General features: G+C 34.6%; 2 protein-coding genes across 6 annotated transcripts; one reads left to right on the forward strand and one right to left on the reverse strand.

The window, feature by feature from the left end:
* The first annotated feature begins 326 nt into the window (after positions 1 to 326).
* On the forward strand, positions 327 to 22,188 carry LOC110623074. Of its 5 annotated transcripts, none has more exons than XR_006351967.1 (23): positions 327 to 543; positions 657 to 1,450; positions 1,579 to 1,656; positions 1,782 to 1,986; positions 2,100 to 2,208; positions 9,903 to 9,995; positions 10,215 to 10,307; positions 10,564 to 10,656; positions 10,824 to 10,916; positions 11,040 to 11,121; positions 11,201 to 11,260; positions 11,332 to 11,384; positions 11,482 to 11,648; positions 12,581 to 12,791; positions 12,970 to 13,027; positions 13,283 to 13,339; positions 13,444 to 13,689; positions 19,037 to 19,098; positions 19,188 to 19,244; positions 19,325 to 19,467; positions 19,636 to 19,776; positions 19,884 to 20,013; positions 20,132 to 20,570. XR_006351967.1 is itself a non-coding variant. In XM_043959711.1 (23 exons), the coding sequence occupies exons 2-22, from the start codon at positions 683 to 685 to the stop codon at positions 20,004 to 20,006; spliced, it is 2,943 nt and encodes a 980-aa protein (XP_043815646.1). In that variant the 5' UTR covers positions 327 to 543; positions 657 to 682; the 3' UTR covers positions 20,007 to 20,013; positions 21,392 to 22,188. The 5 variants fall into 5 exon arrangements, 4 of the variants coding, with proteins under 4 accessions (XP_043815646.1, XP_043815647.1, XP_043815649.1 ...); XM_043959711.1 differs by lacking the exon at positions 20,132 to 20,570 and adding an exon at positions 21,392 to 22,188 and having other exon boundaries at positions 19,325 to 19,418; XM_043959712.1 differs by lacking the exon at positions 20,132 to 20,570 and adding an exon at positions 21,135 to 21,320 and having other exon boundaries at positions 19,325 to 19,418.
* Positions 22,189 to 22,718: 530 nt separating this feature from the next.
* LOC122724602 (aspartic proteinase nepenthesin-1-like) lies at positions 22,719 to 24,056 on the reverse strand. Its single transcript, XM_043960127.1, has one exon. The coding sequence runs from the start codon at positions 24,054 to 24,056 to the stop codon at positions 22,719 to 22,721; it is 1,338 nt and encodes a 445-aa protein (XP_043816062.1).
* Between the last annotated feature and the right edge of the window lie 629 nt (positions 24,057 to 24,685).

A 24,685-nucleotide genomic window follows, 5' to 3' on the forward strand; every position in this document is an offset into this window, starting at 1 on the left:
CTCTAACATCATACCTCACCATTATTATTCTCACAGATTAGTCAACTAGTTAACTAAGAATATTAGCTTCAATAAAAAAAAAAACTAAGATTATTAACTAATCAAGTAGGGATTAATTGATTGATTTTTAATATTATCAAATCTAAATAATTGAAAAACAAATTGTAGGTTTTATTTTAATTTAAATTGATTTTTTTAAATTAATTTAAATAAAAAATTGAAAAAAGAAGAAGCTAAATTCAACATTTTCTGACTAGAGCATTAAGCCAGCGGGGGTATTAAGGTAAATATTGGTATAATAGCATTTATTTACAGATCCTGCCATTTTCGCCTCCCTCTCTTTCTCTCTCAACTTGTATGCTCTTATCTGTTGTTGGCCAGTTCGGCTCCCAATAATACCCACCTTTGCTTCCCTTCCAATTAATCAAATTCAAAATCAATTCAATTAAAACCCTTCAAAAATCCCCTTAATTCGACCTCAATTCGTTGAATTTCCATTTCCATTTCAAATTCAATTCTTCATGCTTCCCATCTGATACTCAGGTAGGACTTCCTCTCTCCAAACCCTAGAATCAACCTCTTTTCCTTCTCAATTTAGTGTTTTCTCTCTTGATTCGTCGGTTTCTTTGGTTTCCTCCCTATTTTTTTTTTTGCAGTGATTCTGCTTGATTATTTTGTGAACATGAAGAGACAGCTACCTTCTGTGGTTGGAGTTCAGTCCCAGCTCGCTGGCTCACTTGGTCTTAACCATACTCTCCCAATTGATACACATTCTCAGTCGGAAGTATCTGAGGATGGTGACTGTAAGAGGTTCAAAGTTGCTAAGGTGAATGGTTTCATTGTTTATTCTCGAGTGAAGAAGAGTAAAGCTAGTGAATGTGATAAAATCAGTGAGGATGTACTAAATAAAAGGATTAATACCCTTGAGGAGCCACAACTTTATGTAACCAATAGAATAAATACTTCGCCTGATGAAGATTGGAAGTGCCCAGTAGTTGAAACTGTAATTGAAGGGAATCAAGAGGTGGTAGGAACTGTAAGCGGAGAGCAATCTATTAGCAATGTGGAATTGCCCTTTTGTAAAGATGAACCAATGAGTGAACCTAGGCCAATTCCAGTTGAGGAAGGAGGCACCGGAGAGGCGCCAAAATTGGTTGCTGGGGGTACTGAGGTGAAGAACAATACGCTGAGACGGTTGACGTGGTCAACTTTGAAGTTAGAGCCTGTGGAGGTAAAAGTAAATGGATTAGAAGATATTGACAGCAAAATGATTTCAAAAATACATGTGGAGACGGTAGCTGAAGGAAGTGCATTAAACCCTCCAAAGAAGAATTTAGAATTGAAAATGTCTAAAAAGATTGCATTGGATAATGTACCAATGACAGTCAAGGAGCTCTTTGAGACTCGTTTGCTTGAGGGGGTGCCCGTTGTTTACATGGGCGGCAAGAAGGTTTCTTTTCTTTGATGCCCTGTCTGGTCTTGTTTGTCATTTGTTCTCCCCTGTTACTCTGTTTAGTAGTTTGCCCTTTTTTTTTTAACAAAAAAAAATATTATTTTTTTTCCTCTTTGGGCACTTAGTTTCAGGCATTTTGTCTCCGGGGTACGATCAAAGATGTTGGAATTCTGTGTTCATGCTCTCTCTGCAAGGGATGTAGAGTGAGTATTCTGTTTTGCTTAACATGTAATTTGTTTTCATGAATGGATGAATTCTTCATTAATTTGCTTCTTTCTTCTTTTTTTTTTCTTTTCTTTTTTCTTTTTCTTTTTTCTAATTAATTTAGGTTATTCCACCATCACAATTTGAGATTCATGCCATCAAACAATACAGACGTGCGGCTCAGTACATTTGTTTTGAGAATGGGAAGAGCCTGCTTGACGTTCTGAATGCATGCCGTATATCTCCTTTGGATTCTCTAGAAGAAACAATTCAGAATGCCATTAGTGGATTGCCAAAAGAGAAAACTTTCACCTGTAAGAGATGCAAAGGTGAGTTTTTCTCTTCATATGTTCAATTCAAACTTCAAATTGTGTCAAATGTTTAGAGCTGCTTGATGATGTTGAAATCTTCTCCTAAAGTGTTTTGGTGCTAAAAATTCAAGGTACTTTCCCTACGATTTGTGTTGGCAAAATAGGGCCTTTATGCAACTCTTGTGTGGAGTCAAAGGAATCTGATAGCACCCCAGCTTGTGAAACTAGTATAAGTATTAGGTATGCAATTGCATTTCTTATATGCTTTCTGGTTTTCGTGGTGGATTATTTTATGTTGACTTATTTGCTGATTCTAGTTGATTCTAGGGATACGACTTGATTTGATTATGATCTTTAATTATTTTTGTAAGTATTATTTGATTTTTTGCTTTCTGTTTAGATATAATTTTTTGTGTATAAATAGTCATGTAAATCAATTGTAAAAATCAAGAGTGAAATACTGAAATATTCTAAACTTTCCCAAAATTTTTCATGGCATGAGAGATTTTTTTTTGATTTTAAGGTTTAAATTCAATTTTTTCCTCTTTAGGGTTTCAAAACTCTAAATCTACCTTTTGGTACTAACCCATCTTGGAGCCTTTTCACCTCTCACTGCCGCACCAGAGGAATCGCCGGACCGTCGCCGGAAAAGCCCGTGCGTGAGGCTCACGCGCCTTCCCTTCCTAGTGCGTGATACATCGCCTGATGCTACTTCGCCGCTCTGATCACTCCGGCGACGATTCTGATCGTCTTTCTGGCCTTCCCGTGCCGCTACCGGTCTTTTAGTGATTCGGTTGGGCTCTCTTGTGCATACAACCTTGGGTAACCCCTATTCTTTCAATGTTCATTTGTCTTTACCATAGTAGAAGGTAAAAGAGTCTCGATTCCTAACTGTGATAATCCTTCTTTGCAAATTAGTCCCATAAAACTTGATGGAACCAATTACCTTGTTTGGTCAAGGTCTTGTTTGTTGTTTATCAAGGCTAGAGGACTGCAGAGCTATGTCATTGATAATAAGAAGCAACCGGATGAGAGTGATCCGGATTTTCCTCAATGGGACTCGGATAATTATCTTGTTATGACATGGTTACTTAACTCTATGCAATCTCATATCTCTAAGTCCTATTTGTTAATTGATACTGCTGCAAAAATATGGAAGGCCTTGTTCTTAACTTATTCCAAGATTGGTAATGATGTCCAAATATATGATATTCAGAATAAAATCCATGGTACTAAGCAAGGAGAAATGACTATCTCCTAATTTTATTCTGAGTTATGTGGTTTATGGCAGGAACTTGATTACTATCAAGACTTCCAAGCAGACTGCACTGGAGATGCAGTCAAATTTCGGAGAATGATTGAAAAGGAGCGGGTCTATGATTTTCTTGCTAGGTTGAATAACGAATATGATCCAATTCGGGTCCAAGTGTTGGGAAAAAATCTTTTTCCTTCTCTAGAAGAGGTCCACACCCATGCTCAATAAGAGGAAAGTCGTCTACATGCTATGCTTTATACTACATTAGTTGAAAGGGTTGGGTTGACTATTAGTTTGAGTACACCACAGCCTCCTAATTCTAAGAAAGATCATCTGTACTGTGATTATTGTGGGAAACCGAGGCATATCAAGGAGACTTGTTGGAAGTTACCCGTGGAGAGAAACGAGGTACCTCTAGAACTCACGCTAATTTAGCAGAAACTGTGGAGGAGCCTTTTAAGGAGACAACAACGATTGAGTTCCTTTCTCCTAGTGAAATTCAGAGTCTCAAGCGCCTCCTGTCTCATATTGACACCTCTTCATCCTCTGATGCCACTTCTAACTTTGTAAAGTCAGGTAATGCTTTCTCTCTTGATAATGTTCTATAGATTATTGATTCTGGTGTGAATAGACACATGACATGCTCTTGTAAAGGCTTTCTCAGTTATTTTCCTTCTCTAACCAAAATAGTGTCAGAATTGTTGATGTCTCTTTTACTCCCATATCCAGAACAGGTTCTGTTATTTGCACACCCAATATTAAATTATCATCTGTCCTTCATGTTCTTTGCTTTCCTATCAATTTTTTATCTGTCAGTGCTATCACCAATGTTCTTAACTGTAAGATTGAAATCTTTCCTGATCATTGTGTTATTCATGATCTTCGCACAGGGAAGAGGATTGGTAATGGTAGGTTGCAAGATGGCTTATACATGTTGGAAGGTGATTCAGGTTCTCTGGTATCTCAAGCCTGTTTTGGAGAAAATAAGAATGTCAATCAGAAAATAATACAGTGGTACAGGTGGTTAGGGTATCCATCATTTTTTATGTTAGAAAAACTTTATCCCAATTTGTTTGCTAGAACTTAGTTTGGTTCTCTATTTTGTGATGCGTGTGAGTATGCTAAGCACACTAGACCTCCTATCCTTTGAATCATAATAAAAGCCAAATTTTTTTTGTGACTATTCATTCTGATGTTTGGGGGCCTACTCAAATTGTCTCCTTATCTGGTAACCGATGGTTTGTCACCTTTATTGATTGTTGCACTCGAATGACTTGGGTTTATTTGATTAAACCTAAAAGTGATGTCTTTTCTTATTTTTAATCTTTTCATAAAATAATTTGTACTCAATTTGAAATTAAGATGAAAATTTTGAGAACTGACAATGAAAGCGAATACATGGATAATAGTTTTTCTGCTTATTTTGAGAATAATGAGATAGTACACCAGACTAGTTGTCCTTATAATAGTGCTCAAAATGGCGTTTCTGAAAGGAAAAATAGGCATCTATTGGAGGTAGCTTGTATCTCTTATGTTCATTATGAATCTACTCAAAGTATATTGGGGAGATGTCCTTGTATCTGCTTATTTTATTAATAGAATGTCTCTCAAGGCCCTTGACTTTATGAGTCGTTTGGAGGTTCTACAAGGGAATAATTCATACATTGTTCCACCAAAAGTATTTGGGTGTGTTTGCTTTGTCCATACTAGGACGGCAGGTAAGTTGAACCCCAAGACCCTTAAATGTGTGTTTGTTGGGTATTCTCTGACACAAGGGATACATGTATTATCACCTTTCATCTAAGAAATACTTTGTCAGTATGGATGTTACCTTCCGAGAAACTGAACCCTACTTTAGTACCACCCACTCACATCTTCAAGGGGAGAATAATGAGCAAGAAGAGGTGATCCTGAATTCTGTCATTCTGAATGATATGGTTCAGTTAGAGAGTTTGAGTTCTAGTAGATAGGGGGAGATGTCCAATCAGGGACAGAGAATTGAACGTTTGGACAAGTCAGATTTGAGGAGGTATTTGAGGAGAGACAAAGTAGAAGAAGCCATTATGCAGTCTACTCAGAGTAAAAAATCTTGTTCTGGTGAGTTATCCACAACTTTTGAATGCTCCAATGACTTAGATAAACCTATTACACAAAGAAAAGGGGTCAGATCTTGTACTAAACATTCTATTTCTAATTTTGTTTCTTATCAAATCCTTGTCTCTCTCCTATATAGTCTTTGCCTTGTCTATTTTCTCTGTGTCTATTCCATAGGATTAGAAGAAAACTCTTGCAGATCCTAAATGGAAGGGAGCAATGGTTGAAGAGATGAAAGCATTGGCTAAAAATGAGACCTGAGAGCTTGTCACTCTCCCACCTGGGAAGAAACTAGTTAGCTGTAAGTGGGTGTTTACAGTAGAACACAAAGCTGATGGTACAATTAAACGGTTTAAGGCCAGATTGGTTGCTAAAGGATTCACCCAAACCTATGGAATGGATTATCAAGAGACATTTGCCCCAGTTGCAAAAATGAACTCAATTAGAGTCCTATTATGTTGCGTAACCAACTTGGATTGGGATTTGCAACAGTTTGATGTGAAGACTGCTTTCCTCCATAGAGATTTAGAGAAAGAAGTGTTCATGGAAATCCCTCATAGGTTCGCTAATGAGAAGACACAAGAAAAGGTGTGTAGGTTAAAAAAGGCTTTGTATGGGCTAAAACAATCTTTCAAAGCTTGGTTTGACAGGTTTACTTGAGCCATAATGTCATTTGGTTACCAACAGAGTAAATGCTGATCACACTCTGTTTATTAAACATCACAAGAGTAAGATCACCTTTTTTTATTGTGTATTTTGGTGATATAATAGTGACAGGTGATGACAAAGAAGAAATGGCTCAACTAAAAAGGTTGTTGGCTCAAGAATTTGAAATGAAAAATCTAGGAAAACTGCAATATTTCCTTGGTATTGAGGTGGCTAGATCAGAAAAAGAAATCTTTATCTCCCAAAGATTTGGAAGAAACTGGTATGTTGGAGCGTAAACCAGCAGAATCTCCCATTGAAAGTAATCACAAGCTGGAAGCGGGAATTGGTGAGTCCGTGGATATTGGAAGATATCAGAGATTGATAGGAAGGTTGATTTATCTCTCACACACTCAGCCAGATATAGCCTATACTGTTAACTTAGTCAGCCAATTCATGCATGACCTTCGCGAGACTCATATACAGGCTGTACTTCGCATCTTGAGATACCTAAAGTTTGCACCAGGAAAGGGTTCCTTTACTCCAAACATAGTCACCTCCAAGTTGAAACTTTTATAGATGCAGATTGGGCAAGCTCTCTCCATGATAAGAGATGCATCTCTGGCTACTGCACAGTTGTGGAAGGGAACCTTGTCACTTGGAGGAGTAAAAAATAAAGTGTTGTTGCTCGGTCAAGTGCTGAAATAGAATATAGAACAATAGCCCAAGGTGTGTGTGAACTCTTATAGTTGCAGAAGTTATTGGAGGAGTTGAGGTTGCCCAAGGGAGACAAGATAACTTTGTATTGTGACAACAAAGTTGCTATTAGTATAGCACAAAATTCAGTCCAACATGACCGGACGAAACACATTGAGATTGATCGGCACTTCATTAAAGAAAAATTAACAGACGATGTCTTAAGCTTAGTTTTATTGGCCAACTTTGCGGATGTGTTTACCAAAGGGCTCAACAATAAGATCTACCATAATTTGATTTGCAAGTTAGGCATGTGCAATATCTTTGCACCAACTTGAGGGAGAGTGTTGACTTATTTGCTGATTCTAGGGATTTGATTTGATTATGATCCTTAATTATCTTTGTAATTATTATTTGATTATTTATTTCTTATTTAGATATAATTCTGTGTATAAATAATCATGTAAACCAATTGTAAAGATCAAGAGTGAAATACAAAAATACTCTAAACTTCCCAAAATTCTTCATTTTATTTTACATTTAATGTGTCATGATGGATAAACAAAATGACTCTGATTTAAAAGAAAAAGTGTCTTCTTTTGTTCTGTACCATAGTAGTAAAGTTGGGGAGGGGGGTGTAGGCTTTAAAAAATACAGAGGGTTTGAAAGTTGTATCTCTCGTTGTTGTCAGATCAATATTTGTATGGACTATGGAAATCTTCATGTTGTGAATACAATGAATTGAGAATCGAATAATAAGTCATTAAGAATTTTCGAAAGTAACTAAAAATGATGTATGTTCTGAAAAATAAGTATAAAAAGAAAATCACAATGACATGTTTTAATAATATAAAATTATCATATAGCTAATCAAAAGTATATTTTATAATAAAACTCTTCTTATCCTATGATATAGTGGAACCCTAAACTCTAAACTCCAGACCCACAATATCAATTGTAAACTCCTAAATTGTAGACAATGATTTCATTGTGCATGTGTTAAAACTCTCATTTAAATTTGATCAAATAATTAAATAATAAAAAACCTAGTAGATTAAATTAGAAGGTCAGAATATGTTAATATAAAGTACCATAACTTGATAACTACAATTAGAGACGAAAATTAAAAACATAAAGAAGAGGGAGAGGGAAAAGAATGACCGGTGGAAGAAAAATAACCAAGTAAGGGTTTATGTGCACTTTTCTTAGAAAAAAAGAAGTGAAATCTTAAAATTTTGAAACTAAAGGGTCTAATAACTCTGGGAGAAAAAGAATCAACGTAATCAATTGATTCATATTGATTCACCCCATTTACTATCAATTCTTTTAATTTAATTATGATTTAGGTAAATTTGCTATTCAATGCATAGATGCTTATTGCTAGGATGGGGAATCAAATTGAAACGATAATCATAAAATTCTAACAACAGTGGTGTCTCGATTGACTATGTATTGTAATCATGGGTGCCAGTTTTAGTCAGTTATAGATTTGCATATTCAAGAATGGAGATAGTCATGGTATTTATCCTTGTCATCTGCACAAATTTAACTTGGTAAATTTGAAGCAGTACAAGATAAAAGTAATTCTTAGGTGTTCCATGGATATGGAGTATTCTTGAAGAAAAGGATAACAGAAAGGGGGAGGTTGGTGGAGAGAGTTAAGGTGCTAGAATATGTGAAGTGCCAGCTGGAAAAAGGGAAAAGAAAGAGTACAACTAGGGGCAGAAATTCATAAGAAAGGCATACTTTTGGAATCTGGTATATTCTCTGTTCAGAGGGGCAGAGTAATATCTGCATGGGAGTGACTCCTGGGGGTTGTTTATCAACCATTTATATCTTCCTTGTTTCTTTGTTGTTTTTGTTAGTTGTGTTCCTGTGATAATTTGAGAAGAATTGGGAAAGGAATAGAGATACATTGCACTTGAGAAATGCTGATTGTAAAAGGCTCTCTTCAGCTTTTGGAATCTGGTATTTATACACTTTCTTTTCCCCCATGCACCAGCACATTAATTCTTCCCTACAACCTCCTCCTTTCTGTTACCCTTTTCTCCTTGAGTCTTCCATATCCTTAAGAAGATGGAATTTCATTTGACCTTCAAGAGTCTGCTACTTTATCAATGTTTCAGGAGAAGCAGGCTGATTTTTTTAGATGCATGTTAATAAAATGTGTTTTTGCTAGTTTTATAGCCAAGTTTGAAATCAAAATCCTTGACCCTTCTAAAATTCAAACATCACCTTGATTTGTGGGTATTTGCATGCCTCACCATTTTTAACATCCCTCTTCCACCCAGATTGTAGTTTTGGCAGAGTTTTAGAGTAGCCTACTCATTCCTTTAAATTCCCTGGCCTTTTAGCATTTTATCCCAAATGTTTGGTATAATGTTAAGATGTGACCTCCAAGTTTCCAGATTTTTTTTTGAAACACATTTGTGATTTATTTTTTTTATAAAATTTTTTATGTCAGGTAGCAGTTCTAGTTTAAGTTTGTATTTCTTCTTTTAGTAATGTGTGTTGCGTAATTTTGGTCAGATCTTATTGCTATATAATGCATAAAATTCTTTCTTTTTCTTTCATATAATTTTGGTCCAAACTTGTGCTTCAGGCGTTCAGCACATGTGAATGTGAAAATTGCCGATAAAAGAAGTTTTTTTTTTGAAAGAACCGATAAAAGAAGTTTTAATTGTCTACTTTCCAGTGATTTTAGGTTAGACGACCTAACAGCTTATTCCGGGCTTTCTTCCAGTCAGTATCTATAGTACTTGGACTCATGGACCAAGGATCCCTTGCAGATATGAATCGATGTCATACTAAGCCTATTTAATTTCATTATTCTTTATTACTAATTTAAAGTGTTGGATTGCTTGCCACTACCATATCCATGTATCCTTATCCAATTTGGTCACCATAGGGAAAAATGAAGAGCTAAGTGAGTGTGAGTATTATTTTGTGTGGTATGAGCTCCCCAGTGAATACTGCAGATTAGATGTCCCTTTCTTTGGTAAATTGTTATTGAATGTCATTTTGTTTGTCTATCAACTTCTGGAAGTTAATTGTTTTGGAGTGTTGTGGAAATGAAATAAGGTTAATAACTACATAGATACGTTTTGCGTTTGTATGCATTAGATGCTAGTGTTTTTGCTTAACCTGGAAACTCTAAGGAAGCGCTTTTTCATCTAACTAGTTGCAAAAATGCAAATAAAATGGTATGTAGTTGTGCTAATCTCTCCCATCTATGCTGTTTCAGCTTAGCAGGGCCGGTTCTGTCTGTCGAGGCCTCTGGAAGTGCTTCTATCTCTACCCTCTCACAAGATAATACTCTAAGGAAGAGTACTAAAAAGTTGGTATCTTAATACATCTAGTATTTCATTCGTATTATTCCATATTTGTTCTTCGGTTTATGCGTCTTAATCTTGGATAATAAATATTAGTTTATTCTTGTTTGAATGAATATGGATACCCAATAATGTATTATTCTGATGTTTCCCAGTCCAGCCTTTTAGTTTGTGTATGGATAATGGCTATCTTTCCATTTTTATACTGTTTTGCACCATTTCAGGTCTTCAAAACGAGATTTAAACATGAAGTCGGTAAAGAGTGTGCCAGCGAGAATGTCTTCAAGGAAAATGGGTGACTGGAAAATAACAACAAAGTTAGTATCTTATCTTGTTCTCTAGCTTTGTATAACATATTCTTGGCTTTCCATTTTTTACTAGTATTCAATGTTTCTTCTTTGTTCTAAAATCTAAAACTGTGTGGAAGGCGCATAAATATATGTTAAATGTTGTTTCCATGTGCATTTGGTGTGGAAGGCGCATAAATATATGTTAAATGCTGTTTCCATGTGCATTTGGTTGGTCGGACATTGGTAATTCAGAGATCTTAAGAATCTGACTTTGTTGATTCAGGCCATCTGAACCAGACATCATGAAAAGGTCATCCAAAAATGCTTCTCTGCATCTTTCCTCGCGAAAAAGGAAGCAATGGAAGATAACGCCGAGGTTAAATTTGTTTTCATCATCTTGTGTGGATTTGATAATGGCTTATTCATGTTTCAGTTTTTCCTCTTTTTCTATCAAGTGAATGATATATTTGGTTCTCAAATAGGAAGAGAGCCCAAAGGATAACTGTTTTGAAATGGTATGACTTCCCATTCTCCTTTTTTCAGGACACCAAAACTAGCTGCAATGTCCAAGTCCTTGAAAAGTGCATCAGCAGGTGTCTCTTCACAAAATAAGAGCCAGTGGAGAATAACAATGAAGTTGGTTCTTTTATTCCCCCTCTCCCCTTTCCCTTTGCTTGACTGATTCCAGTTGTAGCATGGTTTAATTACTACTTACTGTTTTGGCAAGTAATCTTGTGTTTTCTACCTTATTTTCGCAAGAGATCAGAGGTTGCATAAATTGGTTTTTGAGGAAGGTGGACTGCCTGATGGGACTGAAGTAGCATACTATGCTCGTGGGCAGGTGGTTGAGATAATGGTCATTTATTATTCGATGTGTTTACACCATCTTAGTGTGTAACTAAATTAATTCTTCTTAACAGAAATTGCTTGTGGGTTACAAAAGGGGCTTTGGAATACTTTGTTGTTGCTGCAACTGTGAGGTACTTCTCACTTTAACTTCATGGTTCCTTAATTTTTCATCAGAGACAGAATTATTTAAACTTATGTGCAGGTCAGCCCCTCAACATTTGAAGCTCATGCAGGGTGGGCTACTCGCAAAAAGCCGTAAGTTTACAATGTGATATCTCATATCTGGTAGCTTTTGATGTTCACCCTTCTTTCTCTTATTAGATCTGAAGTCATTACTATGTTTTCTGGATAGGTATGCATATATTTATACTTCTAATGGTGTGTCACTTCATGAATTGGCAATATCGCTGTCAAAAGGTCGCAAGTACTCTGCCAGGGACAATGATGATCTATGCATTGTCTGTGCTGATGGTGGGAGTCTTGTCCTTTGTGATGGGTGCCCAAGGGCCTTCCATAAAGGTGAACGACTAACGTTATTCCTAATATTATTGGAAATGTTCAAATCTTCTTCTTCTTTTCCTCCCTTTTTTCTTTTTCTCTTCTTTATTTTTTTCTTTTTCTTTTTCTTTTTTTTTTTTGTGGGGCAGGGGGGGTAGAGGCCGCTATTGATTGAATCTTGTTATTATACGAGATGTTCAGTTATATTGCATGGATTTTATCGCAACTGGACGTTAATAAGTTGAAACAAAATTATTTCTGAAAATCCAGGCAACATTTTGAGTGTTGCTCTTCATAATTTGTTAAATCCTCCATACTCCATAGTGATTATATATTATTCTGAGCGACCAAGTAACTATTATGTATCAATCATTGAATTTGAAAAGCAATCTTTCCATTAATGTTGACATGTTGCTACCTTCAATGTAATTCTCTAATTGTATTTTAGGTTCAAAGTTTTCTTTTGGCTAGAAATTATTTTATAACCATGATCAGATCTACTAGAAAACAGAGATGATCCATGACTTTCATAGTAGGCAGTGAGAGAATTAAGGGACTATAAACTTTATAGTTTATACTCTCTCCGTTCCGTAATTTTTGTCAATTTTTTTTTGTTGCCCCCAAATTATTGTCCATTGTCCAATATGATTATTATAATCCTATTTAAGTTTATCTTATTTTCAAAATATCTCTTAATATTTAATAAAATTTAATGTCTTTGATATAGGTATAATTAGAAAGTTAATAAAAAATTGTCTTTTTTAATGTGTAAAAAAAAAAATGGACAAGAATTTATTAGGAGAAAGGGGAGCTGTAGTCTCTCCTCCTTAAGATGTATCTGGGTCTTCTCAGAATGATTAGTAGATCGAACATAGGAAATACTATCATTTAGTTCCAGAGCAGTGATTTGGCTGAGTTGGCTCTGATGAACACGTCTTCTTTGGCCTGTGTAGGATGTGCATCTCTGTCAAGTATTCCCCGAGGTAAATGGTTTTGCCAATTTTGCGAGAATATGTTCCAAAGGGAAAAGTTTGTAGAACATAATGTCAATGCTGTTGCGGCTGGAAGGGTTTCTGGAGTTGATCCCATAGAACAAATAAGCAAGAGATGCATTCTTATTGTCAAAAACATAGAAGCAGAACTTAGTGGATGTGTGCTATGCAGGTAAAAGTTACAGTGCTAGATATTGAAGCATATTTGTCAACCATAAGCCCCATGATTGAAGCATAGGCAATTTGAACGGATTTCTTGTTGCTATTTATGTGTTTTTTCTTTTCTATTAACCCCATTTAACATAGATATCTTTGTTTTTCTTTTGTTGTTTTTTTGGTGCTTTATGCAGAGCTTATGATTTTAGCAGATCTGGGTTTGGTCCACGTACAATTATACTGTGTGATCAGGTAATCGTCTTTGCCATTCATGTCTAATGCTTTTCACTGCAAATGCTTTCTATGGAATTTCAATGAATTGTTTTTGCTTGCATCTGTCAACATAAAAAGACAAAATTTACCATTAATTGGTATTCTTCCTATTGTTCATGTTTATCTTCTTGTCATGTTAAGTTGTCAAGTGTCAAGTGCTACATACGTGAAATTACATTAATCGCTCCAGTGGTTATCGGTCATCATTCTCTTTTTGCTCTCATCCTGTGACAGTGTGAGAAGGAATTTCATGTGGGTTGTTTGAGGAGTCATAAAATGGCAAACCTAAAGGTATGTGCTTATAGAATTCGCTTTTCCTTTTAACTTATATTTGCTTTTATCAACTCAGTTTCATGTCCAGTGTTCAGGTTGTCCAATGCTTACTTGTTTGACAGGAATTGCCAAAAGGGAAATGGTTTTGTTGTCCAGATTGTTGTAGGATCCATTCTACTTTGCAGAAGTTGATAGTCCGTGGATCTGAAAAACTCCCCATCTCACTTTTGAATGTTATAAAGAAGAAGAATGAGGAGAAAAGTTTGGAAACCATTAATGATATTGATGTGAGATGGAGGCTTCTTAGTGGCAAAATTGTTTCTCCTGAAACTAAAGTGTTACTTTCACAAGCCCTTGCTATCTTCCAAGTAAGTACTGACCATTTAATAAGATCCATGCCACCAGCTGCTTATTGCATGATGCTCTACTTACAGCAATGTTGAAAGGCTTAATAACCTAAAACAAATACTGAATAGTATATCACATTCTTTTAGTTTTATCAATTTAACTCTAAACCTAATTGTTGGCTAACATAAAAAGTTCCTAATTAAGAGGATTCAGATATTTGGGATCTTAATTAGACTTGATTATAGGGCTTAATTATAGGCATTTTATTCTTATTGTAAATATTCCTAATTTAGGTTGATTCTTTATGTATAAATACTTAAACCTTGTAAAGATTAATTCAATTGGAATAGAATAAAAAATTCTTCCCAAAATTTTTTATGATATCAGAGCCTTACCACTTTAATTGGCATAGCTTTCAAATTTGTCACAAAAAGTTAGGGTTAACTAATAGGTCAAGCTTGTAGGCGACTATACCAAGGGAATTGTTCGACACTATCTGTATCAAAGGAAAGTCCATCAAATTTTCGGTTGATCCCTGGTGACACAACCTCGCTCTGAGCACACGAGGACGCGCCGCCACAGCTTCTGCATCTCCTTCCATGTGCCGGCGCGTGAGCCTTCCTGTGGCATCCTTTTCCGTTGGCACTCTTTTTCGGCATGTCGTGCCTCTTACCGGCCCTGTTCCGTGACCGGATTTTCCTTTGGGTTTTCAAGGTGTTTTAACATTAACTTAGTTGTTTCTACCTCTTTGTGTTGCTGGTCCTTTTTTATCTTTAAAAAAGGCTCTGCCCCATGGATTATTGATTCTAGTGCAAATAGACACATGACGAATTTTTCTAAAAACTTCTTTAATTATCTTTCGTGTCTACACAAAAGGACACAGTCAAAATAACCGATGGCTCTTTTATTTCTGTCTCCAGAACCAGATCGATTGTTTGTATTTCCAATATTAAGCTATCTTTTATTCTCCATGTTCCTCATTTTTCTATTAATCTTTTATCTGTCAGTGCTCTTACCAAAGTCTTTAACTGTAAAATTGAGTTTTTTTCCTATCATTGTATTATCCAGGATCTTCAAACTGGGAAGAGGATTGGTTATGGTAGACTGCATGATGACTTACATATATTGGAAGGGAATTTGAGTTTGAATTTATCTTGAGCTTTTTTTGGAAAAAATCAGAATGTCAACCAGAAAATCATAGTGACATCGACGGTTAGGACACCCATATTTCAATGTGGTTCTTTAGTTTGTGATACTTGTGAGTATGCTAAACATACAAGAACCTCTTATTCCTCCAGTAACAATAGGAGTAGTACGATCCATTTTGTGACCATCCATTCTAACGTTTGGAGACCTATTCAAACGGTCTTACTATCTAGTAATCGTTGATTTGTTACTTTTATTGATTGTTGCACTCGTATGATTTGGGTTTATTTGATAAAAGCAAAGAGTGATGTGTTTTCTTGCTTTTAATCTTTTCATAAAATGGTTTGTACTCAATTTGATACTAAGATAAAATTTTTGAGAACTAATAACATGGATGGACATTTTTCTGTTTATCTGGAGTCTAATGAGATACTACATCAAACTAGTTGTCCTCACACTAGTGCTAAAATGGTGTTGCTAAAAGAAAAAATAGGTATCTATTGGAAGTAGCTCGATTTCTCCTTTTCACCATGAACTTTTCAAAAACCTACTGCAGAGATACAGTCTTAGCTGCAGTTTATCTCATTAATAGAATGCCTCTCAGAGCTCTTACCTTTAAAAGCCCTTTAGAGGTACTACAAGGGAAGGATGCTTATACTGTTTCACCAAAGGTGTTTGGATGCACGTGTTTTATTCAGACTAGAACAGGTGGGAAAGCTCGATCCGAAGGCTTTTAAATGTGTGTTTGTAGGGTACTCTCCCACACAGAAGGGTTAGAAGTGTTACCATACGCCATCTTGAAAATACTTTGTCTGTATGGATGTCATGTTTAGAGAGAGAACGATGAGAGAGAAGAGGTGATTCCTAGTTCTATAACTCTAGAGCGTTTTACTCTATAGGAGACTACTATATAGGGGAGATTAATGGTGATTAGGAAAATATAATAATTGGGCGTTTGGATAAATCAGATTTAAGGAGATACTAAAAAAGAGACACAACAGAAGTAGAAAAAATTATTGTGCAGTCTACTCAATGTCATTAATCTTCCTCTTTTCTGTCTGGTGAGTCATCCCTAAACCTTGAGCCCATTGATAATCTAGATAAACCAATTGCTAAAAAAAGAGTTGGGTCTTGCACAAAGCACTATTTCTAACTTTCTCTCTTATGATTCCTTGTCTCCATCTTATAGAGTCTTTGTCGTCTTGTCTATTTTCTTTGTGTCTATCCTACAGGATTAGAAAGAAGTTCTCAAAGATTCTAATTGAAAGGGAGCAATGATTGAAGAAATAAAAGCTCTGGCTAAAAATGATACCTGAGAGTTGATATCTCTTCTACCTGGAAAAAAAAAAATCAGTTGGCTGTAAATAGATGTTTATTGTAAAACACAAAGCAGATGGATCAATTGAAAGATTCAAGGCCAGATTAGTTGTCAAGGGATACACTTAAACCTATGGAGTGGATTACCGGGAGATATTTGCCCCTGTTGCCAAAATGAACTCAATCAGATTAATGCTATCTTGCGCAGCCAATCTTGACTGAGACCCACAACAATTTGATGTGAAAAATGCATTCCTCCACGGAGACTTGAAGAAAGAAGTGTATATGAAAATCCGGATTTGTTGATGAAAAAACACGAGAAAACGTGTGCAGGCTAAAGAAAGCTTTGTATGGGTTGAAATAGTCACCCAGAGGTTGTTTTGATCGATTCAACAGAGCTATGATTTTCAGTGGCTATCAACAGAGCAATGCTGACTATACTCTATTTATTAGACATCACAAGGGTAAAATTACTCTTCTTATAATCTATGTTAATGACATAGTAATGACAGGGGATGACACTGAAGATGACTCGAAAAAGTTTGACTCAGGAGTTCGAAATTAAAGATTTAGAAAAACTTCAATATATTTTCTGGAAATAAAGGTTGCTAGATCAAAGAAGGGCATTTTTATTTTTCAAAAAAAAATACATTCTGAATTTTTTGAAAGAAACTGATATGTATGTTAAGCCGCAAACCAGCAGAAACTCCCATTGAGAGCAATTACAAGCTACAAGCAGGGATTGGTGAATCGGTGGATATTGACAGATATCACAGGTTGGTAGGCAGACTCTCCCATTGAGAGCAATTACAAGCTACAAGCAGGGATTGATGAATCGGTGGATATTGATAGATATCAGAGGTTGGTAGGCAGACTGATTTATCTTTCACATACTCGACCAGACATAGCATATGCAGTCAGCTTAGTCAGTCAGTTTACTCATGATTCTCGTGAGTCTCACATGCAAGCTGACTTTCGCATTTTGTGATACTTGAAGTCTGCTCCTGGAAAATCTCTTCTATTCTCTAAATATGGTCATTTCCGCATAGACGCATTCACAGATGTAGATTGGGCTAGATCCCTTGATGATAGAAGGTCGACTAGTGGTTACTGCACACTTGTAGGATGAAACCTTGTCACTCGAGGAAGCAAAAAGCAAAGTGTTGTTGTTTGATCAAGTGCTAGAGCAATGACACAAGGTATTTGTGAACTCCTATGGTTGCAGAGATTGTTGTAGGAATTGAAACTGTTGGAGAGAGAAACTCCTCTTGTATTGTGACAACAAAACTGTTATTATTATAGCTCACAATCCGGTTCAACATGACCGATGAAGCACATAGAGATTGATCGACACTTCATTAAAGAGAAGTTAATAAATAGTGTCTTGAGATTAGATCATATGACTTCCGTCCGATTTCCGATGAATAGTTAGCCGATGTGTTTACTAAAGGGTTCAATAACAAAATTACAAGTTGGGCATGTATGATATCTATGCACCAACTTGAGGGGAAGTGTTGACGAACATAAAAAATTTCTAATTAGGAGGATTCAGATTTTTGGGATCCTAATTAGGCTTGATTATAGGATTTTATTTTTGTTGTAAATATTTTTAATTTAGGTTGATGTTTTGTGTATAAATATTCAAACTTTATAAAGATTAATTCAATTGGAATAGAATAAAAAATTTCTCCCAAAATTCTTATTTAATATTAATAACAATTTTATCCATAGAAAGCGTCAAAAGAATGTAAATTTAAACCCTTTGCAGTTTTCAGTTATATCAATAAGGAAAATAAATTGTATGTTCCACTTACGTGTAATGTTGATAACTTTGCTTTTAAAAAATAACTATATCGATTTTCCTTATAATTGATAAATCAAATATAATTTTTTAAAGGAAATATTTCTTTTTAAAAGATTTGTCATTGTTACACTCACACACACATATTTACTGAGGTATTTTGTAGGTTTTATTTGTATAATTCAATTCTATTTCCAGTTCCACTTAATTGGCTTGAATTATTATCAATGTTTTAGTTTAGGCTATAATTGATATAATTAAAGAATAGGATGAATTTAAAAAATTTTTTAAGGTCCAGGATTTCTTTTACCATTAGCTATTTTGAAATGCAGAAAACATTTGTTGTGCATTAAGATATGCAACGTTTTCTGCATTAGGATATGCACAGACAAACTGTTTATTAGTCTTTACGTAATTGCATGCATCTTTCTTTTTTTCTTTTGGTCATTTGGTTTGTAGAGGACGCTTATTTCTGACGAAAGTTGAACGTTACTCAACTCTTATGACTTTCATATGCAGTAATAGATTGCAATAATATTTTCTATTTTTCTATTATTGCTCAATGGTTATTGTGTAATATTATGCAGAGATAATAAATATCATGCCGGTTACTCATATCTGCTAATGCATTTTCTATTATCTGCATTTGATTTTTGCTAAGGATAAACTACAATTTAGTCCTTGTAGTTTAATGAAATGAACACATTAGTCCCTATATTTTTAGAAGCATAACTATTTAGTCATTGTAATTTTTTAAAACCAATAAATTAGCTCCTATAGAGCAGGGTCCTTTATTCCATTTACAATTTAGTCCCTATAATTTCTTATATTCCAACAGTTTAGCCTGTGTAGTTTAAATACATATAAGAAATTAATCCTTAAAAGTTAATACAACTATTGTAATTTAACTATATTGTTCATAGCAGAGACTAATTTGTTGATCTTTCTTTTAAATTACAAGGACTAAGTAGTTGGTTTTTAAAATACAGGGAGTAATGTGTAGGTTTTACTAAACTAAAAGAACTGAATTGTAGTTTACCCTTTTATAATGAGAGAGCCTTGATGAACTTTACTACATTGAAATTAATATAATTATGTTTCAGGAACGTTTTGATCCTATAGTAGATACAACTGGACGTGACCTTATTCCTCTGATGGTTTATGGGTAAGCTTATACACATGCAATGGCCTTATTTCTGTGTTTATTACCTACCATAATACACAATTAGCGTAAAACTCAATTCTTTCTCACAGGAAGAATTCTAAAGGCCAAGATTACGAGGGGATGTACTGTGCCGTATTAGTAGTCAAGTAAGAGGTGGACTTGATCTACAAGCTAGTTTAATTTCATTTTCTGAAGGTTGACAAAAGTCTATGTTTCTATTTTGCAGCTCATTTGTTGTGTCAGCTGGAGTACTTAGAATTTTTGGGCAAGAAGTTGCTGAACTTCCCCTAGTTGCAACAAGTAATGGTAATCAGGGGAAGGTGAGCTTATCGTGTGGATGTTGTGCATTATGCCTGGTTAATTTCATTTGTATTGTCCTTGAGCCTTCCTAAGTCCATTAAGAAAAGTTCGCTTATTTTGCATTTGGCTCAACCATGTTTGTTGAAATGTACTGTAATAGTTTTATGTATTATAGTTTTAGCCGTTGGACTATAGTGCTTTCTAAAGCTTTATTTATGGAGCAATTTACTTTCTCAGGGATATTTCCAATTATTGTTCTCCTGCATAGAGAAGTTGCTGGCTTTTTTAAATGTTCAGAGCGTTGTGCTCCCTGCTGCTGAAGAAGCAGAATCTATATGGACTGATAAATTCGGTTTTCAAAAGATAAAACCAGATCAGGTACATCATATCTAATTACCAAACGTGCACATGCATAACTATATTAACCTCTGTGTTTCTGGCTCACCTCGTGTCTCTGAGTTGAAATTGCTTGCATGGTAATGCAGATTAGCCAATATAGAAAAAGTTGCTGTCAGATGGTGACTTTCAAAGGTACTTCTATGCTGCAGAGAATGGTTCCTGCTAGTAGAATTGTTAATCAAAATACCGAGTTCGTAGGAGTTTTGTAAATAACTGGTATGAGCTTTTTTTTTTTTTTTTTTCTTTTTTTGGTTTAAGGGAAAGAAAAAGATTCTTAGTGTTTACATTTCAATTATTATTATAATTATTATCATTTTTGAAAATGTGTATACAGACTTGGGTATTTAAGGGAGGTATATATATGTGGAGGAAGCAAATGCTACTCATTTGTGCTGTCCACTTCATCAAACTTGTAACATCATATGATGCAATATTCATCATTGATTCACTCTGAAACCTTCAACCCGGCTTCCCTGAGAAGGTGCATTGATTGAGAAAGCTCTTACGGAGTTTTATCAGATTGAAGATTTTAGTTACTATATTTTAAAACTAATTTTAGGGGGATGTGTTGACGATTTTGTTTTAACTGCTGTCTTGATATCTTTTGGGGTGAAAAGTATTCGACCAATGGTGTATGGGTATACCCAAGTAGTGAAACTTCTGAATTTGTGTATATATATTATATTGAACTGCACTGAATCGAAACTGAAACAATAATTTTATACCCTGTTTTTTAACAAAATTTTAAAGGGTTAAATATTTATATGATTTGGTAATTTTATCTTAAGAATTCAATTTTGGATTAGGTGTTTTTGAACTATAAATATAAACTTTGTACAATTGTAGCCATAACTCAAACCTAATTTTATGAAATTTAAAATTTGTATATTCTAATGAGATTTTTGTACTTTCATAATTTTATTTCTTTTTTGTTTGAGACATTATGACCGTATCAATTAGAAAAATATGAATAAATTCATTTAAAACATTTATATGGATAAGTTTTTACTGCACTGTCAAATGGTATTGAATTGACTATGCTTGGTTAGTGAATAACAAATATTAAAACAATTAATATTTCTGAACAGGTGGTAAATAACTAATATTCTTTATTCTTTAGTATATTTGTAATACGATGATAGCATTTATTAATAAATCAATGAAATATTAGTTAAAACTTGAAATTATATTAAAATTTCAATCTAAATATAAATTAATAAATTGTATTAGATAAGTATATACAAATCTTACTATAAATAAAGAATTTCGGCTATTTATGAAGTCATAATTCAGTTTTAGTGTATTTTTTTGAGTATTTTTCTGTGTTTTTTTTGTAGTATAATGGAAGATTAATAATTCAGTTTTGAAGTGTGTCCAAACCAATTAGTTGCGTGATTGGACTCTGCTGCAAGAAAGACGATTAGTTTGGCTTCTTCAATGATTGGGTGTATGAGTTGATTAAAATTCAAATCCAACCAAAACTCCACTCTATATAAAAACTGCTGCCTCTTTTAATATATCCCACAACTGCACTGCTAATCTAATGGCATCTACTTCTCTTGTACCCTTTTTAATTGTTTTGGTTTTCCTTCAGTTGAATCAGATATCGTCGGCACAGTGTGAAGAGCCGCCGCGAGGTGAGGTTAGATATCCAGATATACGTCATTTGGTATTGTACAAGTATGGGGCATATGCAGATAATTCAAAAGGAGGTTGTCACAAGGAATTTTTCCCATCAGATGATGAGGTGACAGTGATCATAAATAATATTACAAAAGCCTTATGGGATGCTGGTTATAAGATCATGTCTTTGATTCTTGAGAAAAGGCTAATCTCAGTTACGCCTTATAATTGGTATCAACGTGATAGAATCACTATATATAACAACAATACAATCACTATATTTGCTCCTCCAGATGAAGAAGCTGCTGGCATTGAGAACTATGAGTTTCTTGGTTATCAGATTGCAAAATCCAAGATTGACAAAGAAGCTTTTGATTCAGGACGCCTGTTTGAGGGGTCTGAGATACTTACGTTGGATATTAATTCAGATGTTAAGGTGAGTACTCTAAAGGTAACAGAACCCAAGACTGGTTGTCCATCCATCAATGGCGTAAAGATCACAAAATGGAACATTTACAACGATGGGAGTGTGGTTGTTCATGGGGTTGAAGATTTCTTTCATCCCAAGTTTCGTTTCCCGAGCGGATTTGACGATCAATGGGAGAAGGAATCCCTCAAGGATACCTTTAGTAAGGTGTTAAATGGCTCTCTTTGAAATATCAAACAATCGCTACAACTTGAAGAACTCCAGGCCTGCATATTCCAACATCTATTGGCTAGTATTTAGTTTTGTTTTTTTTTTTTTAAAAGATTTTTTTCTATTTAATTCCATTAGATTTTTTTTTTTTCTCTCATGTTTGGTTTTTTTTTTCTCTTTAATTCCATGTTTATAATTTTTTTTTCTCTCATACTAGGTTTTTTTTCGTCTACTGATTAATCAAGTTACGGGAAAATATAATTATAAACTATCTTTTATATTTTCGTACAGATTGATTAATTATTAAATAATTACTCCTTCATCATAGAAATTATAAAATATAAATATTTTTTAAAAATAATAAATTTATATTATTTTTGATATATATTAAACATGAAGATTTTAGAAAATTAATAATTTATTAAAAGGAGCAGAGTGACCAATAATAAGAAGTGGATGAAAAAGGAAGCATCGGTGTTTTTAAGAGAGTGGTAAAAAGGAGAAAACTTAAAGCAACCAATAACAATAAAAAGATGGCAGAACCCACGATATGCTTATTTAGTTCTTTAAAATCATATATAGAAAAGATCAAAATACATAGAAAACATTGTTAAAATTCCTCTATCCGAATAAGACAAACCCAATAAAACATTAATAAAAGCTAACCCTCATAAACTTGACAATCAATACTCTCCAGATATAATTTCTTCTCTTGCAAATCATAAGCTACGTTATGGTTTTGTTGAGCCATGACACCTATGACAGTTGCATCCTGAAAAGGCTTGTCTGGAAGACGAGAGCTTGGATAAACAGCCATGCAAAATATAGATGCGGTAGCTTGATAAAATATACCATCAAATCCCACTTCTAAAACAGCTTCTTCACTAAAGTGGTAGACCACTTCTGGAAAGTTTGTTAGGTTCTGAGCCATGGTACCTTCATAGCACAAACACCATCTACATTCCTTCGTGTCTACTATAGAATCACCCAATATCCTCTTCACCTCATTCCTAAACCTGTAATACGCTTCGTTCACCAGCCAAGTAGCCACACTTCCGGAGTCTATGATTACTCCAGATAGCTTGCTTTTATCTGTTATGTTTCTTATAAACACTTTCTTATCAATGTCAAGCGTGTTTTCTCCAATGCTTATTTCTTGAAGATTTAAATAGTAATGTAATTCACTCATCTCCAGAGGTGTTGTATCTCCCTCTAAGCGTGCCTCATCTCCTAAGATCAAGCGATTATAGTTGTAGTTGGGATCATAAAAGTCCCCAATGCAGTAAGAGAATTTGTTTGCTAGTTGCCTCGCCATAGATAGCTTTTTCGGTCCGAGGCCAAAAACACCATTGATACCACCATCAATATATTCTTTGTTAACTTTACTACAACCAAATATTACTTGAGGAACAACAACTATATTTTCATCTGATTCGAAGAGGAGTTGCTCAGTAGCTGCATTTCCTGTTGATGGAGGAGCATTGACATATGAAATATTATAAGTGCACTGCTCATTTATACAACTAGAACTAGGAAAATATGAGCAGAACTCTGATTTGCAAGGCATACTGGCATATGTAGATGATTTTAAAGGATCTAACAATGGAATTGGACTACGTCGGGAAATATACCAATTTGGGGAGCATTGTACCCATAATAGGTTACTTGCAGTGTCCATGACGGCTAGTTGTGAGATCGCTGGATTGCCTATATAAAAACGTACTAGAAATAGCAAGCCCATGTCAGTCCCAGCAGCTAGATCAGTTTTGTAATTAGTGAAGCGTGCAAGTGAGTTTTCAAAAATGAATTTGGCTTTATCTTCTATGCTGTGGTGGGGGTTATGAAATGGGGAGTGAATAGAATTGCGGTGGATTAGTTTGGTGATCAATTTTGTAGGTTTGGTTTTGGCTTCTGAAACATTGGAGGCGTAGCAGAAAATGGTGAAAGTTGCATATAGGAAGAAGAATAGAAGCACAATTCTTGAGTGATGGATCGCCATGACTGAAATATATTGTTATACCATTTCTCTAAAATGCACACAGCTTTATATAAGTCCCTGATTAGGGTTACTTGTGATAGAAGTGGAGATGGTGAAGCTAGATCAAATGGATGCATAGAAACACAAATAATATGTGATATTACAAGAAAATGAATAGTACGTAAGATAGTTCATGCATTTGGTTTGATCCAACCTCTTCAAACTTGCCCATGCAATTTAAGTGTGGCCATCACGCAATTTCACGTTAATGTTTTTTCAATAGATAAATGGTGATAATTAAATTAAATAAAAGATATAAAATTAAAATTATAGCAGAATTCATGTAAATTAAAATAAATATCTTTGTATAGAGAACAAATTTTAGTTAACTATGAGCTAATAATGGATACTTTCCCATTTTCAAACTGAGTAACTAGTTTTTATCGAAAATTTTTGCTTTTATAATATGTACACTTAACTAATGAATCAAACTATTTTTTTAAAAATAAAATTACAAAATAAGAGTTGAATCTAAAAATGTGAGTGTAATAAATTAAAAATATTTATATTATATACTTATATTACACGTAGGAGTATGAAATTAGAAATTAAGAATATTCTTTTTGTGATGGGGTTTAATTCATTACAAG

This window comes from Manihot esculenta, chromosome 9 (genome assembly GCF_001659605.2).
Source record: "Manihot esculenta cultivar AM560-2 chromosome 9, M.esculenta_v8, whole genome shotgun sequence".
In the NCBI taxonomy this organism is placed as follows: domain Eukaryota; kingdom Viridiplantae; phylum Streptophyta; class Magnoliopsida; order Malpighiales; family Euphorbiaceae; genus Manihot; species Manihot esculenta.